The 17,327-nt window shown below is 45.9% G+C and overlaps 1 protein-coding gene across 2 annotated transcripts in view; it reads right to left on the bottom strand.

The window, feature by feature from the left end:
- MASP1 (MBL associated serine protease 1) overlaps positions 1–17,327 on the bottom strand; it is a 67,801-nt gene that overhangs the window by 5,823 nt on the left and 44,651 nt on the right. The window contains exons 9-13 of one of the 2 annotated variants that reach the window (XM_079101469.1): positions 17,039–17,176; positions 15,514–15,588; positions 5,505–5,642; positions 2,575–2,688; positions 1,761–1,946 (exon numbers count right to left, since the gene is read on the bottom strand). In XM_079101469.1, coding sequence (XP_078957595.1) covers positions 1,761–1,946; positions 2,575–2,688; positions 5,505–5,642; positions 15,514–15,588; positions 17,039–17,176 — 651 coding nt within the window. Of the gene's footprint in view, positions 1–1,760; positions 1,947–2,574; positions 2,689–5,504; positions 5,643–9,152; positions 11,597–15,513; positions 15,589–17,038; positions 17,177–17,327 lie in introns of those variants that run through there. The other variant, XM_079101468.1, reaches the window with a different exon arrangement.

The following is a 17,327-nucleotide window of genomic DNA, read 5'->3' as shown; positions in this document are numbered from 1 at the left end:
TGATTTGTTTGTCTATTTTCTTCCACCTGCAACTAGCATGGAACCTAGGCTCTGTGAGAGCAGTAATCTCATCTGTCTTGTTCACTATTGTATCCCCTAGCCTCTTATTTCTTTTAATTTAATTTTTTATTTTTACAGACTGCATTTTGATTCATTGTACACAAATGGATACAACTTTTTGTTTCTATGGTTGTGCACCATGTAAATTCACACCATCTGTGAAATCATGCATGTACATAGGGTCATGTCTTTCATTCCACCATCTTTCCTACCGCTGTCCCTCCCCCTTCTCCTTTCCCTCTACACAACCCGAAGTTCCTCCATTATAATGTTGGCACATAGTAGGTGCTCAATAAATGATTGTGAAGAAATAAAAAGCCTAGCCTAGCCAGCAATATGCTATGCTACCTTTAGGAAGACTTCTCTGCTCTTCTCTCCTAAGCCTCAGCCTCCTTATCCATAAGATGAGGAAACTAGACCCGCCATTCTCTAAATATTTTCTAGTTCTGACATTCTAGAAGCTATGAAATTGGCAAATCTGGGGGCAATGTGGAAAGGGATTGAATGCTCACAGAGCAACTGTAATCTTGAGAAAGTCTGGATACTGAAAATGGTACTGGGCTTAAAGTCAGAAAACCTGGACACTAGCCTTGGATCTGCTTCTTATAAACTGTATATTGGAAGAATTACTTTAGTTTGCTGAGTCCCAGTTTTCTCACTTATAAAATGGGGCTATAACACCAGCTTGCAAGACTTTCATGAGTAGTAAGCAAAGGGATACAAAGTAACTGGCACCTGGTAAGTGCATGACACCCAGTTAGTTAAAGTCAGCTGAACCTGTGCCTTTCCTGTCAGCTGACTTCCCCTAACTACATCTCAGATTCTATCTTGGCAAAATTTTTTATGCCTTTGAGCTAATGGAGTGAATTATGGAGTGGTACCACTGAATTTAGAATGAAAAGGAAATCAACCAGCATGAGCTGGCCTCTTACTCTATTTTGGATTTATGTTGTCTCATTTATATTATCTATTTAAATATCACAAACACCCCAAGGGATATTGTCTGCAGTTTGAATGCAAGGGGCTAAGCATCTTCCTTAAGATCACCCAACTAGGAGATGACAGCGATGGGATCGACTCTGTGCTGGTTATTAAGCTATTGTCCCTCGGCTTCAGACTTACCCATCTATGCTCTGCTTTGCTAGGAGTGAGACCCTGAAATGACTGACCGGTGTCCTGAAAATAGGGGCATTTTCAGGGAAATTGGAGGATTTGCTTAATGGTTTCTCACTCTAGTGGTGGCAATTGGTTTCAGCTTCTTTCCTTAACACATCAGCTTCTTCTGTAGAAGTCCATGTTCTAGTTCCAAAGGACCCCTTTCCAAGCCTCTAGATTCTATAATTCTAGCCTCTTCTTTTTTTTCCCCCCCAGACCTAGAGGTGGAAGTTTCTTTCTGTTGATAGTCAGCTTTACCTTATTATTTATTCTGTCAATACCCTATAATAAATTCTGTAGCAATCACTAGTCTGGGTTCTGGCTTCCTATCTGGATCTGCAGGCCTTCCTGTCCACTATGTGCCCACTACTACCTGTACTACCTCCAAACCAGTCCTGACTTAGCTGTTTCAGGCCAGGCAGCCAGGGGAATATGCAGACACCAACTGCTGACTCAGTTGGCACTAGAGCCTCCCCAAGACTAGAGAACTCCCTGCTAAGATCCCGGCAACCCTGCGAGGCGGGATCAGGGTCTGGGGAAGGTACCTTCCTGCGAGGGCTCCTCAGGCAGACATAGGGGCATCACGAAGTCATTCAGCATTGGGCTTTCCAGCAGCTCCACCAGAGCCACATCATTCTCAAATGTGTTGGGGTTATACAGGGGATGGAGGATGATGTTTTTGACACCAAGATGCTGTTCGTTTTCATCCGACCGGAGCCTCCAGTGCTTGCCTGTGCAAGAGGACACGTGAGGCATGAGGGTAATGGAGGATAAGGTCCCACCTTGCTCCCTCTCACATCTGGTCCCATCCAGCACCTGCTTCCAGCTTGGACCCTTCCCCTGCTCTTCACCCACCTTTACCCAGCCGTCCTGCGTCACCCACCACTCCTCACATACTCCTGGATTCTCACCTCTGTCTTCATGAGCTGATCCCATTGCCTTAGTAAACTTTTCTTATACCTCTTGCCACAGTCCAGTATCACTACTTCTCAGTGCCTGGGTCATGCACTGCCTCCTCCATGAAGCCTCTCAGACACTTTGGTTAGAAATCTTCCCCTTATGAACTCCCATGGCACTTCACCTGTCCGTCTCCTTCTGAATGGATGGCTTCCTACGTTGGATTAGAAGGCCCTGCGCTTGTGTGTTGTTCCTTTGTTATTCTGTAGCTCCTTGTAGGCAGGAGCTAGGTTTTAATGACACCATGTCTTTCAACCCTGGTAGAGTGCAGGTAGCTCAATTTTAATTGAATCAATAAATACCTGAATTGAATCAGGTATCGGTGTTATAAAGGAAAGCCTTGAAGAATGTCAGGAGCAGAACCCCATTCCAAGAACCACTACTGGTTTACTCCTCACTCACCCAAAATAATTTGAAAGTCAGAAGGGTTGAGCAAGTATGAGTCATCCAGGGTCAAGTCCTCTGAATCCAGCACCTGGTGGAGGCAGTGAGCAGCAGTCACAATCCAGCTGGAGCCTGGAGAACAGAACACACATCTGCCATGTCCTACACAACCCTGTCCTGCCTCCCATTGTCTTGAGTTGATGGACTGAAGACTTTTCCAGGGCACCCCTCCAGACCTTGTAAAGGCCACACCCTTCTCCATTGCATCTCACGGTCTCAAGTCAGATGATGACTTGATACTAATTGGAAGATAAGGTGTAAAACCTGATTTCAACTCTCTGTCTCAACTCAGGCCAGGATTGAATGGTTTAAAAAGAATTTCAGGGTTCCCTTAAACCTATGATGGGGGTGAGTGCTGACCAGCCCAAAGTGGGCCCACAACAAGCCTGTGTCCACTGGCTGCCTCTCTGGCCTTACTTCTCAAAGTGTGGTCCCTGGACCAGCAGCATCAGCCTCACCTGGGAACTCCTTCGAGTTGAAAAATCTCAGGGCCCACCTCCAATCTACCAAATCAGAGCTTATACTTTAGCAAGATCCCCAAATAATTCCTGTGCTCATTAAAGTCTGAATAGAATGGTCGGGAGCTAGCAGCATGGTTTCACACTGAAATTACCAGGGGAATCAGAACAGAAAATGATTTGGTACTTGGTTCTGCATCCATTAAAGTTATGAGGGGGGGCCCAGGTGCAGACATGGTTTAAAGGTTCCTTCAGGGTATTCTGCTACAACAGGGTGAGAACCACTGTTTAGACCAAAGCCTCCCCTTTACAGTCATGGACCCTGAGACCTGGAAGAGAACAGTGTGGTCAGGGTCACCAGCAATGTTAGTGGCCCTGGGTCTCCTGGTGTTCAGCTTAATGTATTTCTTATGTCTCAACTATCTTCTTACTCTGGACAGACATATTTCTGACCTTTGTTTAATATAGGCCAGGCTATCCTCTGAGTGGGACAGATGACAAGCCCGTAAGTAGCTGAACTCAGCATACTCAGGATGAGTCAAGCAGAAAGAGGGGTCAGGGTCAGGGTTATTAGGGTAGAGTTCAAGGTCAAGGGCAGAGGTGCTTTTCTGGAGCAGACTGCAGGCTCCCCTCTCCTCTCAGAAGCAGCTATGTGCTCTGGCCCCTGGTTCTAAATAGAGCTCCCCAAGGCCACCCTTTTTCCCCTCTAATTCTTGTCTGCTGTCCATGGTCAGGAGCTGCTGGGTTGAGTTTGCAGGCACGTAAATTTGGCTAATGTGCCCAGGTTAAGGGAGCCTGCCTCAAACTGGGACTCCAGGCTATTTTGATGAGACCAGCATTTTGCACTGACCAGTCTGCATGGCCTCGCTCTCCAGCTCTGCCAGTCCCTCTGCCCAGCCTCTGTGTGGGCATCGAGACTGTGCTTTGTCCTTCAACTCCCTTCTGGGCTCCTCTGCCCTCTTCTGCCTCTCACTCCCTCCATAAGACTGAAGAACAGAGGAAAGAGATTCTAGACGGGGAGAGCTCTGGGGGGAGTGAAGTGTGAGGGAGCTCTTGGCTGAGGGTAGAGAAGTGAACTTCAAACAACTCTCACACATGAGTTGTAGGGAATAAATTCAAGAACACTGTTGATTTAAACACTTGAGGTTTTAAAAAACCAACTTAAGTTTAGAACAGCGGTCACATAATCCATTTCTTTTACTTGCCTTCTAACAAAATTAACAAAATCGGGAATATCTGACAAGCAGCCTTGCCTGGCTTCAGCTGGCCTGTCACTCTTCCTCACCAGCTCTCCTCTCTTCTGTCTCTGCATGTGGGGGTCTACCCTCCCTTTCTTCTTTCATGATTTCTCCTCTCCCTTGGGTATCTCACATCCTACCAGTCTGTCCTCTTCTTGTATTGAGGCTTTTAATTTCTCTTATTCACTCCCCAGTCTCCTTTCTCTTATTTCCTAGGTCTCTCCTATGTCCTCTGTATCTTTCTGTCTCTTAATCTTCTCTACTGCTGACCCTCTCCCTCTGTTTATCTCCCTTTTCTCCCTTTTCTCCCTTTCTCGGTCTTCTTCCCAGCCCTGCTCCCCATTGGGTGGCCCCCAGCCACAGCTGGCCTTACTTCCCTCTCTTTGACACATTTGCTTGCTCTTCCTGTCTCATCAAGGCTCCATAGAGTGAGATCATTCATCTTTGCTCTTATGGGAATTAAAGCGGGGGCTCACATATCCCATTTGTGAATTCACCCATCCCTGGAGGTAAGAACCTGAACGAACCTGAGATCATCTACATCCAGACAAAACTGAGCAGGGAAAGCCACCAGTTGCTCCTTCCCCACCCTTGCTTTCACTCCCACCCACATTCAACCCTTTATAGAGCTGACCATCTTCTCTTCCAGTGCTTTGTAATCCACCACCCTCATTTCCATCCCTCATACCCTTACTTCTTACTTTGAGATTCATGACTTATCTTTCCACTATTGCAATAGTTACCACACTGAATTTCTGGCTTTTAGACTCCCTCCTTTTAGTCTAGATTGCCCCTAGAAAGAACTTTCCAGAACATGCTTATAAATCTGCAGCAGTGCACAGGATCTGTTGTAAATTTCTAAATGTGGCATTCAAGGCTTTTATAAATCTACCTTCCCTGACTTTCTGAGGGTGAGCTTCCTGGTTCTTCCTAATCATACAACTCTGTCATATACTGCCTGTGATCCAAGGTAAGTGTCTTATATTGTAATCCATGTTTGATAGTCTGATTCCCTTCTAGGGCCAGAGACTAAGGAGGATTCAGGAGGTGTTTGGCTGGTTCCTGTTAAGAGGACTTTCTACCACAGTAATTAATTCTCAACAAAGAGATCTTAGTTGGCCTTCAGGAAGAAGATCAGGTCCCTTAGCCGTCACCCTGTCCTAGGTCCTTCACCCCTTCCACTCCTCCTTACCTACAAGGGTGCCCCCACAGAAGGGTTGCCCATTTGGATGAGACAGCATGGCAATCCAGGGAGTGGTGCCCTTCTGGGCTGGGCGTCCATTGAAGATCTTGGCCAACAGCTTCCGGGAGAACTTGGGCAGACCACACACTGCAGCCAAGGGAGGGAGGGACACATCACACTCTGGGCTCCATCTTGCCCATCACCAGGTTACCAGCTGATCGCCCTGTTAGGAACACCTGTTACTTTTGATGACTCAATATCCATTGCCCCTTCTGATGATAGACCATGAGTTTTCTTCAGAGTCCATTCTTGGCCTATGTAGCCTGAGTTGTACTGACCTCATCTCTGGTTTCAGGGAGAAGAATTGTGACTAATCAAAGCCCTGGATCCCCTGATCACAGTAGTTGCAGAGATGGGATGTGACCTTGGCCAATGAAAGCCTAGCTTGAAAATTTTGCTAAACATACTACAAAAAGAGAAAGTCATTTTCTATGGTGGATTGCTGGCTGTTGGCCATAAGCCCACACCTGCCAGTGATCACTTCATGGAGAATCCGCTGAAAGTAATGCTATTCACCTGGAGGAAAGTGGGACTGGAAACAAGGGGAGAAGAGAGAGATTGTCTCCCAATGTTTGAACCCTTTGAACTAACCATATCGAGACCATTTGAAGAAACTTCTTATTATGGAAAACTATATGCTCTCTCTTTTTCTTCTTATGCCATTTATGTTGTGTTTCTGTCATTTAGAAATGAAAGTCCTGACTTGTAAAGAAACTTCATGCTCCAACTGCAGGGGCCTCTTCTCAGAGAAACCTGTGAGGTTGAAGCCCCCACAATGAGTATCTGCCTGCTCCATCCCCTATCTTCCACTGACTTGAATTCACAAACATCCATGTGCAACACAACCTGACAAAAATCACAGATGAATAGGCTGCAACCTTGACTGAATCTCCAGCATCTCCCAGCATCATTCTCTGTGCCCAGGTTCAGCTGCCCCACACTAATGTCCTGTTCCCATTCCTACCAGATGCTCAGGAGTCCATTGGGTGGGAGTTCCTTGGCCATCCTCCTCCCTGTGTCCTCCTCCTGTCAACTTTCTTCTCTTCCTAACCAATCTTGTGCTCTGGATCTCCTGGGGACCTGGCCCAGCTTCTGTGTTTTCCATTTCTGCTTCTCCTATGCCTCTAAAACACAGTCAAGCATTTTCATCCTAAAAACCAACTTCTGTTTTCTTTCTTCTCTTTCATTTCACAGTCTCTCTTCTCCTTCCCATAGTCAAGCTTCTGCACAGAGGGGTGGACACCCAGTCTTCCCTCTCCTTTGGAGCTGAATTTAGAAGAAGAAAGTGCCATATACTACACAAACTTAAAAATAAAGCAGTCATTTGACTATTTAATAGGCCTATACTCATGGCTGGCCCTGGGACCATAAATGAAACTTCAGCAGTGATATGTGGAGATATGAGAGGTTACTGCTGAAATTTGATTTGATGTATTCTTCACTCCTGGGAGTGAATTCTCCTTGTCCCGTGGTTCCCCAGCCATTGAAGCTGGGACACCCATTACAGTTGGGGAAGAATGGATAGGCTTTTGCCTTTGAAAGAGCAAAGCAAGAACCAAAGTCTAGAAACAGACTTCCATTTGCAGAGTTAGGCATTGTGGTAAGAATAAACAAACAAACAAACAAAAAGTTGCATAGGCTGTAAGGAACCAAAACCTGGAGGGCTGAGTGCATAACTTTGTATGTAATTGAGAAGGATGCATGGACAGTTTCCTGCTTCTCAGGAAAGTGTTAAAGGCTCTTCTCAGACCCAGTGAAAAGGCTGGAGGAACAGAGGAGTGAGATACCCCCGGTGGAGGGACAGCAGGAGAGAGACATAATGCAACTGGAGGTTGCTCTCTATCCTTCCTGAGATGACCATTGAGACTGGGCCTGTGCTGGGGAACGTCCATCCCAAGGCCTTTGCCTGGCCCTTCAATGCCACTGAGTTCTTCATCCTTCTTGACAATTTCCTGTCCCTGGCTTCTGAAACAATCTTCTTATTTTGGACCCCTCTTTTTTTTTTCTTTTCCTCTCTCTCTCTTCTCCTTTCTACCTTCCTCCTTTTATGGTGTCCTTTCTTTTGGTCTATTTCTTCCTTGGGGCATCTCTTTATGATCTCCACGCTTGTATCTGCCTTGTTCAGCCCTTGGTTCCTTTTTCCTTTCTGCACCTTTCCAGTAGGTGACACCCTCTGCCTCTGTGCCACAGTCCACCTACATGCTAATGAATTTCATCTCAGTGTCTTGAAATCTGCCCTCTTCTCTGGAATTCACTGATCTTTACTGCCTACTTAACCTCTTCAAAGTTAGAGATGCTAAGCCCTGGCCACCAGCCTTCATGAAACTTCTCTGCTTGTTATCCAGACTTCTGTTAATGTCTGTACCCACCACATTTCTGTGACCTCTCTTTTCTTCAACTCACATCTCCACTCAGTCCCTAAGCTGGTGTTAAATCACTAGGAGAGGCAGACCAACACATCTATCCCACTCCATGTCCCAGCGTGTTCTCCATAGCACCTCAGTGTCTAGTATGGCACAACATAAAGTCCACATATCTAGAAGGAAACAAAAATCAGAAATGTAATAGAACACAAGATCTGACAGCCCTTGAAACTAGCAACATACAAAGCATGAAGTCTAATTTAGGATTCTTTTAGTTCTCAATAGTGTAAAAAGCATGATATCAAACAGTGAAAGCATGATACAAGCTCAGAACAATGGCAAGCCATGCATATGTACCCTGAAGAGCCCTCACTCTCAGGTTGATTTGCATGGCCCCCTGTACCCCCAAGCTTGCACAACCTCAAGAGATGCCTAAGTCAACTTCTGCTGCTAAAAACACTTAAACGGATTTAAACTTCCAGTCCCATGTCTGCACTGTCACGGTCCCTTGGTCTGGTGGGTTCTCCCCATCTCTTGCCAGTCTCAGTAGCTTCCCAACCACTCACTCTAGCTCAGTCTCCTTCCCTCCACTTTCCCCATCACACTGCCTGCTCTCAGACCTGCCAGATTCTCAATTTCCAGTGGGTGAGACCCGGGAATCTGCATTCCTAACAAGCACCCGCCCCTATAATTCTGATGTACTCCAAACTTAGAAAGTCCCTTCTTACAGGACAGAGTGAGAGGACAGTTTTTAGATTCTTTCATCTCTCCCAGTGCCTACTGCTTCCACTCCAATCATGGCCTGCTTTCCTGTTTTGATAACTGTGTTCACTCTGCTCCTTCCCCCCCATCTCCAAATGCATCTTTGAAGTCTCTGCAAAGCCATTCTGATCCCCTCTAGCTGTATGAAATTACACACTCCTTTAATTAAGTTCCCATGATACTTAAATAGCAATTTCTCTTACGACATCCAACTCCTTTTTCTTGTTTAAGACGTAAATAAACATAACTTTTTCTCGGGTGCTAGCGTGAACTCTTTGAAGTCAAGGATTCAAATGACAGGCACTTAAATGGAAGAGTGTTCAGCCTCTGAGAAGGGAACATAGTAAAAACAAAGTCCTCTCTTCGACACCTTCTTGGGTGACTCCCAGATGCAGATTTTGGCTTAATGAGGGGGCCAATTTAGAAAGTCAAACAAATGGTCACACTTCAACAAATAACAAAACTCCCAAACTAAGGTTATTGGTTATCCACAGAGGGTTTATTTCCACTTCGGACCCCTGACCGCTGAGACAGAGTGCAGAGGCCCCCTTACAGAGTTGCAAAGCATATGACATTAAATATACAAAATATAGCATCCTCTACATGCACCATTCCTAGGTATGGGAGTGTGTTTCAATGAACTATGGGAAAAGTGGACATTTCCCAATTGTTCTCTGGTTGCATTTGTCTGATGAAGATTCCCGGGAAAAAGAGCTCTGAGAAGGAGGAATGAACAATCAGCCTGTGACAGCCGGGGGAGACTGCTGGTAATCAGAGAAGTGCTGAATGTAAGAGATGGAAAGAACCTAAGAGGCTCTATGACTTCCTTTTACAGTTAGGGAAACTGAGGCTCAAAGGAATATGATTTATCAAAGGTTATATAGCCAGTTGGGGACAGAGATGGGGATAGAACCCAGGATTCATGTCTCTCCCCTGTCACAAATGAGTCTCTGCTTCCCTTGACCTCTGGTCCCTGGAAAACAAAGGACTGGATCCCTCTGAATGTCCTGCTGGGTGGAATCTCTGCTAAGCTCAGGTCCCATGGTTATAGAGCAGGATGTGGGTGACTCCTGGAGTCCTGAGTTCACCCTTTCTTCTTTTTTTCCTGTCCAGAAGCTCAGTGGGATGCAGTGTGCATCTTCTCTTTTCCCAAGTAACAGCCAAGTCTCCACATTTGTGCTTGGGGCTCATAGTCTTTTCAGATGACCCATTTCAGGGCTGGAAGGTTACTTCATGCTTGTCTGGAGTGATAGGTATTGATAGCTTGTGGTGTCAGCTGGTATTCAAGAGTGGCATATGGGCCCAGATGCTGTCCTGTGCCAAAAGTAGGAATTTTAGAAGCTTGGGGAAAGTCCCCCTGCTATTGTCCTCCCTAGTCACCAGTTTTCTCTTTGTCCTTTGACATTTCTTTAAAGGGGAATGTTTGAACTGCAAGAAGTTTGGACAGGAACCCTAGGAGCAAAAGTGCTCCAAGTTATTATACAAAAAGGCCCCTCAGGCTCTGATATCTGTCCCCCAAACCTGAATGGTTTTCTCCTAGAGGAGGGACTAGATTTGATATAGGCCCAGAGTGCAGAGCTGGGTCAATATATGAATGCAGAGTTAAGTTCAATGCAAGGAGTCATTTCCTAATAATCAAGCTCACATACACCAACAGTGGGCCAATGGATTTGATATATGATTAGGAGTGAATAAAGGCCACTGGCATAAAGCTTGCTCAGAGAGGAGTGCTAGATTGGTCTTCTGGTTCAGCTTCCCCTGTTGTATTACTGGAGAGAGTGAAGATCAGTGAGGGCAATGGAATTGGCCATGGTCATGGACCCTAGTCTCTTGCCTAGAACCTTTTCCTTACACACCACACTGCTGCCTCTCAGGGTCCTGGGGGCTGTCTTAGGAGGATGAGTGCCCCACTAGGTCAGTGTATTCCATTCTATTTGGTCTGGTAAGTAACATGGAGTGTGCTGCCGGAGGTGTGTGGTGTAGCCTCACTTGAGCTGGGGCGGGTAGACAGACCCTGAGGAAGTAAGTCAGCTCACCGCTCCACCTGGAGCTCTCCCAAACCCTGTGGGGAGCCCATTTGCTCCCACACCCAGTCCACATAGTTGGAGACCTTTGTGTAGACTCCATATACTTGCTTGCTACCACATTCTTCAGGGCCCCCCCAGGACACAAGGCCTTGGGCCACCCAGTGCTGGCTCAAGTCATCAAGGATGACAAAGGCCCCACCACTATCTCCAAGGCATGTGTCCTTGCCACCCTCATAGTAGCCAGCACAGAACATGTTCTCTGTGACGCTGTAGTTGCCTGAGCGGGACTCATAGCTGGCTTTGCACTCAGCGTGTGGCACCACTGGTAACTTGACATACTGCAGGACATCTGACAAGGTTCGCGTGCCACTGCTGATGATCTCATCCACTGTCACATTGGGATTGGAGATGCCCCAGCCGGCCACCAGGCCCAGCACGTGGGGAGCTGGGCCTTCGGGCTCAGGCCTTGGCAGGCAGATAGGCATGACGTGGGGTCCCAGGGGCACGGGCTCCTGCAGCTGCACCAGAGCTATGTCATGATTGTAGTTCTGGATGTTGAAGTCTGGGTGGAGTACCACTCTGGAAGCTGAGCTGTTGACAGCTCCTGATTTGTCCCGAACATCATGCAGGCCCAGGTAGACAGTGACATGCTCCTTGGAGACCGGAATCACGGTGTTGTCTCTGCGCTGTGAGCGCAGCACATGAGCTGCTGTGAGAATCCAGGACTCAGAGAGTAGTGCTCCACTCCCGAACCACTTGTCATTTGGCACCCTTGAGGTATCCTCCACCACTATTAGGGCCTGCCATGGAAAGAGGCCAGGCTCAGCATTCCGGCCTCCAATGATTCGCTTGACCAGATTTGGCAGTGAGCGTGAGGGCTGACCACACACTGTAAGGAGAAGGAGGGAGTAGGGACAAGAGACAGAGACTGGTTAAGACAACCATTTGAAAAGAGCCACTAAGAGAAATTCACATCTCACCCCTTGTGGATTATGCCACCATGGGACCCTAACGTATCTGAGTCATGCTAATCTGGGAGAGCTCTGTCCTAAGACAGTTTGTGTCTAGATCTCTATAGGATGACCCATTTCCCATGAAGATGGCAACCCAGTGGTTCCCAGAAGTTGTTCATACTATGGGAACTCAGAGAACTTCTGGAGGTTTTCTCTCCATGTTCATGAGCACAGAGAAATGGAAGGAACATAAAAGACAATCTAGCAGGCTACAGCAGTTTCTGGACTGGGTACCAACATACTTGGAGACTTGACCTAGTTTTTCTATTTTCCATGTGATTTTGAGTCAGAACTTTTCCTCTCTTAATTTTAGTTTTTGATTTGCCAAATTAAATAGTCCGTCAAGATGATCTCCAAGGATTTTTAAATTCCAAATTTCTTTGATTTTTATTTGATTTTCCCTTACAACCCCCAGTTTTTATGACTGAAGAGAGGTTAAGAGACTATCCCAAGATGACATGATTATCAAATTGAGTAGCAGGGTCTTAACTGGATTCTTAAGACAGTGCTACACATTAAGACCCTAGACTGAACTCACAAATCTTTTCTTTTCTGACAAAGGACCCATTAATGCCTGTGGTTAAGTCTCAGGACATAATATGTAGGGGAAAAGTGGCATAATCCACAAGCAATGATGCATGGGCCCTGTTTAGGACCACACATCATTGCACCCAGGAGCCCTGTAGTACCTTCAAGGGAAGGAGAAAGGTCTGAGCAAACTTCATTCCACTGAGTTGCACCCCGAGCAGAGCATGCACATGCACCACCGGCCTCCTGCAGCCAAATGCCCCTGGCTCAGGAGCAGAGGGTCTTCAGTACCAGCCCTCCCACTGGCTAAGAACAAGCACACATGGGCAGGGTGCTTGTATCTGGGAGGTAGGCCTGGTGTGTGGAGGTCTCCTTCTGGTTACAAATGGCCAGGCTATACTCCTTGGTCCTGGATACGCTCAACAATCCTTTAGAGACCAAGGGACATTTGAGTTTTCTTTGCAACTTTAAGAGGGAAGGTTTTCAACAACCTAATGTTCTTTGGATGCTCTTCCTGATGCATCTTGTTTGATGGTGGAGCACCCTGCCATTCACTCCAGGTCAGATGTGGATGGGACCTTGTAACTCTCTGTGACCTGGCCTTCAAAGTTGAGGGCTAGCCTCCTATTGGAAGCAGCAGTGTACAAGGTGACATCTCAAGGCAGGTCTATTCTTTTAGTGCTGAAAGGCCCTTATCTGTTAAGGCACACTTCTGTGACTCAATTCATGGTCACTACAAAGCCCATGGCCAGCACTGAATGGTATCTTCCTCCAAAGAAGGTCCTGGTGGCATACCACAGGTCAAAGAAGATCAGAATCAGAGCAACCTCAGAGGATAGCTAATTTACAGATGGAGAATAGAGGGTTAGAAAAGGCAAGTAATTTACTCAAAATCATTATTGGTAGAGAAAGAAGTGGAACCCATTTCTCCTGATTCCAGCTTCTTTTTTCTTTTTGATATGCTCTTGTCTTTTCATGAGGTTGAATGACACAATTCTTTGGGAGAGCTCATTGAAGTGGGGTCATTTTTGGTTTTGGGTTTTTATTTTTTAGATGGAGTCTTGCCATGTTATCCAGGCTGGCCCCAGACTACTGGGCTCAAACAATACTTCTGCCTTGAACCTGTGGGTAGCTGGAACTACAGGGCATGCCACTGCACCCAGCTGAAGTAGGGTCTTTTTGGCTGTTGCCATTCTCCTTCCTGTCTTTTCTGGGACAGAGGTATAGCTTCAGCTGTGCTAAAGCCAGATTTGGACTATTTAAGACAGTAGGTACTGAAGAAGGGCCCTTAAATAAAAAGCTGATACTCTAGGACTCTGAGTGTATGAGGATGGCATAAAAATGACTGACTCAAAGAGGAATCAACATTGCTTGTGTTGACATCAAAAGTCTCAAGTTCATCCTCCAGTTCTGCTCCTCATTCTCTGGAGGTAACCTTGCACAAATCATTATACCATTCTGATCCTTACTTTTCTAAGTTTTATTTGTGAAACAAAGGGGCAACTCATATTTGCTTAGCAGTCCCCATGAAAGAAATACGATGCTAGGTAAAATGGCCTTCTCCCTCCTGGTTTGCATCACAGTTCCATTTCAGTATTTTGGGAGGAAAGAATTTGGAAATTTCTGGCCTGGTCCAATGGTACATCATAGTTCTGCCAAACTCTAGATGTTAAAAAAAAATTCCATGACTCATTGTATCCTAGATGCTTTGTGTTAAACATAAAGAGGGATAATCATTCCGAGTCATATAATGTGGTGAATCTGGCAGAATGTGTGGCTCCCTTACTTCTGAGGTGTGGAATCCCAGTCCTAGAGAGGTGAGATTACTCACTAAGGATTATAGTTAGGAAGCAGCAGCACATGAGTGGCCCCAGGCCTCTGACTCCTAGCCCAGTGCATTTCCTTTCTAGCTGTTGCAACATGGCCTCCCAGGATGAAATCACCCCTAGTTTTCTTTGTCTGACGTTAGTCTTTTAGCAAAAGAGAAAACTGAACCACCAGTTTGCCACAACTCCACTATTCTCTTCTTTGAGGCTTCGCCACCTGGAGTCCTTGGGTATGTTCATGGCCAAGCCAAACTGAGGTGAGTGGGATCAGTGGAATGCGACCATGATGACCTTTCTTATTCCCCTCTTCACAGGTTCTTTCTTGGGCATAAAGACCTCTTACGTGAAGTCTTCTTTTCGGTCCTCACCTCTCCATTTCATGCCTATAACCAAGTGTAGTCAATTTGTCCTTCTCTGGGATGCCATTGCACCTGTGATGGCTGAGAACTGACTCTCGAATGCTGACATGGTCTTCATTTCATGGGATCAATGGCAGAGAACTCCTGTGCCTTCCTTTTTAACATCTAACCTAACATCTAGAAGCCTACAGGGTGAATGTGTGCCATTTACATAATACTCTTAGTGTACCCAGCTTTGTAAATCAGGGAAAAACAAAAGCTACTCCTGGCTTCAGCATACTCCAGAACTCCTGCTGTTCATGCAAATGTGCATATGGAATCAGGAACTACAATTAATTTTCAATGTTCTTTAATGCTGTCTGGAACGATGTATCACTTAATTACTGCTATTCTTGATTTTTTTTAAAAATTAAAAATGTATAAATTACTGTGTAATAAATATTAAATTTAATTTTTGTGAGTTATCCTTTTATCCCTACCATGTGCATTTTGGGGCTATAATTTTCTAAAGTTTATTTAAATAATATGCATTTTGCTTGAAATGCAAATCATCTATACTTTTAATGCTAAAGAAAATATCCCCCAAAACTATATGCACAGTGACACTTCCTATTGCCACAAAATTCTCTTTCCATTTTAAAGTGGGGTCTGCAGATAAAACAGGGAAGGCAGAAATCAAAAAGACTTTCATGTATTGTTCTTTAAGAACTTCTTATTCTGTCCTACAGTTGTTTCTTATTTGAGACTGGTGAGTGCTTGAGGACAGGGAGCCAGCTCTCTTCTCTGGCACGACACCAGGGCCACATACACAATTCGTGTTGGATGAAAACGCCTGGTGGGAATGGAGTGGAACTGGACAGAAAGGCTCCAGGAGGCTCCAGGCACAACACACCAGGCTGAGTACAGAGGCTGGTTAGTTTGAGGTGTGAGACTAAGCTTCTCTGACCTTTAACCTTCTGAAGACATCTCTTAAAAAAATCAAAACATCTTCCCTCTCAACTCTCTGCTAACAACCAGGACACCTGACCCTAGGGCTTTGAATGGGAGACTTCAAGGCAGAAGACTTGGAGGATAAGGTACCTGGAAGGCAGGTGGGCAGGCTTCTTCCCAGTAATTCATTTGTCCAGACCCCTTGAGCAGAGCAGGTATACATTCCTGGATGAGTGAAAAAGGGTGGAGAAGAGAAAGCAAATGATTGACAATCAGCACATGGAAAATAAGTTTGGATTCTTAATTCCTCTAATGTGGATTATTGCAAAAATTCTTTCAAATTGCCTCCCTGAGCCAGTCCTCTTTGCAACGCACAGGATCTTTCTGAAATGGGAATCTAACCACAGTTCAAAATTACCAGTGAATCCTCACCGTCCTCAAAAATAAACACCACGCTCTTCAGCAGGGTGTCCAACACTCTGTGCAGTCTGACTCCTGCCTGCTTGAGGCTGCTCTCCTCCTCGCCCTGTGCTGTCCATCCCTTGGCAGGTTTCTCCTTCTCATTAGTCACAGTGACCTTGGTTCACACAGCTCTCTGCAGCACACATGCCCCTCAGCGCTTAAACTCTTTAGTAAACCACATTTGTGTCCACCTTCTCATTTGAGTCTCACAGTAGCTCTGTGAGCAATATCACTATTCCTTGTTGAAAAGTGAAGGCTTGGAGACATAGAGAAATTAGGAGAGTTTTCTTAGTGCTCATTTTCCACAGAGGTGGGGAAGATGGGCCTTTCAATCTCTGAGAGGTTCTCTTTTCTGCTAGGACTGTGAAATGCGCAAGGGTGTTAGGGTGACTCGAAGACTCACTCTAGGGTGAGGTGGGATACAGCTCCACGTAATTCTCTTTCCAGTTCTTCCCAAACCTTCACTGTGACCAGTGGATTGGCCACTGCTGGCCCTTCAGCCTTTGCCTGTTGTGTTTCTGCCAGACCTCTGGGGCAGTCAGGAGCCCCTCAGGTGGTGTGGATGATGACTGGACTGGGACACCTACAACTGTGTTGGAGTCTTGGTCAGGGCATGCACCAGGGATACCTGGTGAGACAGATGGATCTGCTCCTCATTCCCCACTCCACCTGGACCCTGTGCATAGTATAGGAATAGGCCTTTGAAAGAAGATTCCTACCAGGCCTGCCAAATGGCTCTGGTTTGGTCACATGTTATACTCAGCCTGAAACCAAGGCAGAGACTGGCTGAAGTAGCAATGCTGGCCATTTTCTGGAAACTTCAGCTCAGCCTCAGGCAACCTGAAGCAATTCACTTTGCTCAGGCTTTCTTTAGGTTCTCATATCTTCCCTTTGTTGTATTCTACATGACTCCTTCATGCTTCACCAACAAGATCTATTCATTGGTAAAATTGGGGCTAGATTTAAAATGAGAAGAAGAAAAAAGGGTGGGGTGTTGGTCCTGAGACTCACTCTCTGCATCTTTAAATGAACACAATTACAGGAGTTCACACATGAGAACCAGATGAGGTGATGTGTGAGAGGACAATTTTTGCATTGTGAGGCACTCCATACCTATGAGAACCTTCTTATAGAGCTGTTTCATCTCCCAACCTGCCCTAAGGCCCAGAGAGGGTGAGATGGGAGTAGGGAGAGTTTAGTATGGAGGGCTCACCTGTGATGTTGTGAAGCATCTTGTAATAGGGCTGCTGGCAGGAGTATCTGATCTCAGATTTGTATGTGGTGAGGTTGTTCCTTGTGAAAAAGGTGACCAGTCCATGTTCCAGCTCTGTTGGGGCTCCGCAGTCTACAACTGAGAGAGAAGAAGGGAGACCCCTTAACAATCTTTTGCTCTTCCTCTTGGTCCCATCTGTTGGATTTGTCTTATACAGATGTGCAGGTTATGCAATGAGCACAACTCCAGAGAGCAAAGTTATAGTCAAAGATGCCCCTAGAATTGTATA

The sequence above is a fragment of the Sciurus vulgaris genome (assembly GCF_902686455.1).
Source record: "Sciurus vulgaris genome assembly, chromosome: 10".
Lineage (NCBI taxonomy): Eukaryota > Metazoa > Chordata > Mammalia > Rodentia > Sciuridae > Sciurus > Sciurus vulgaris.
The sequence above is the reverse complement of the archived record's forward strand: the minus strand, read 5'-3'. Positions and strand labels throughout refer to the sequence as shown.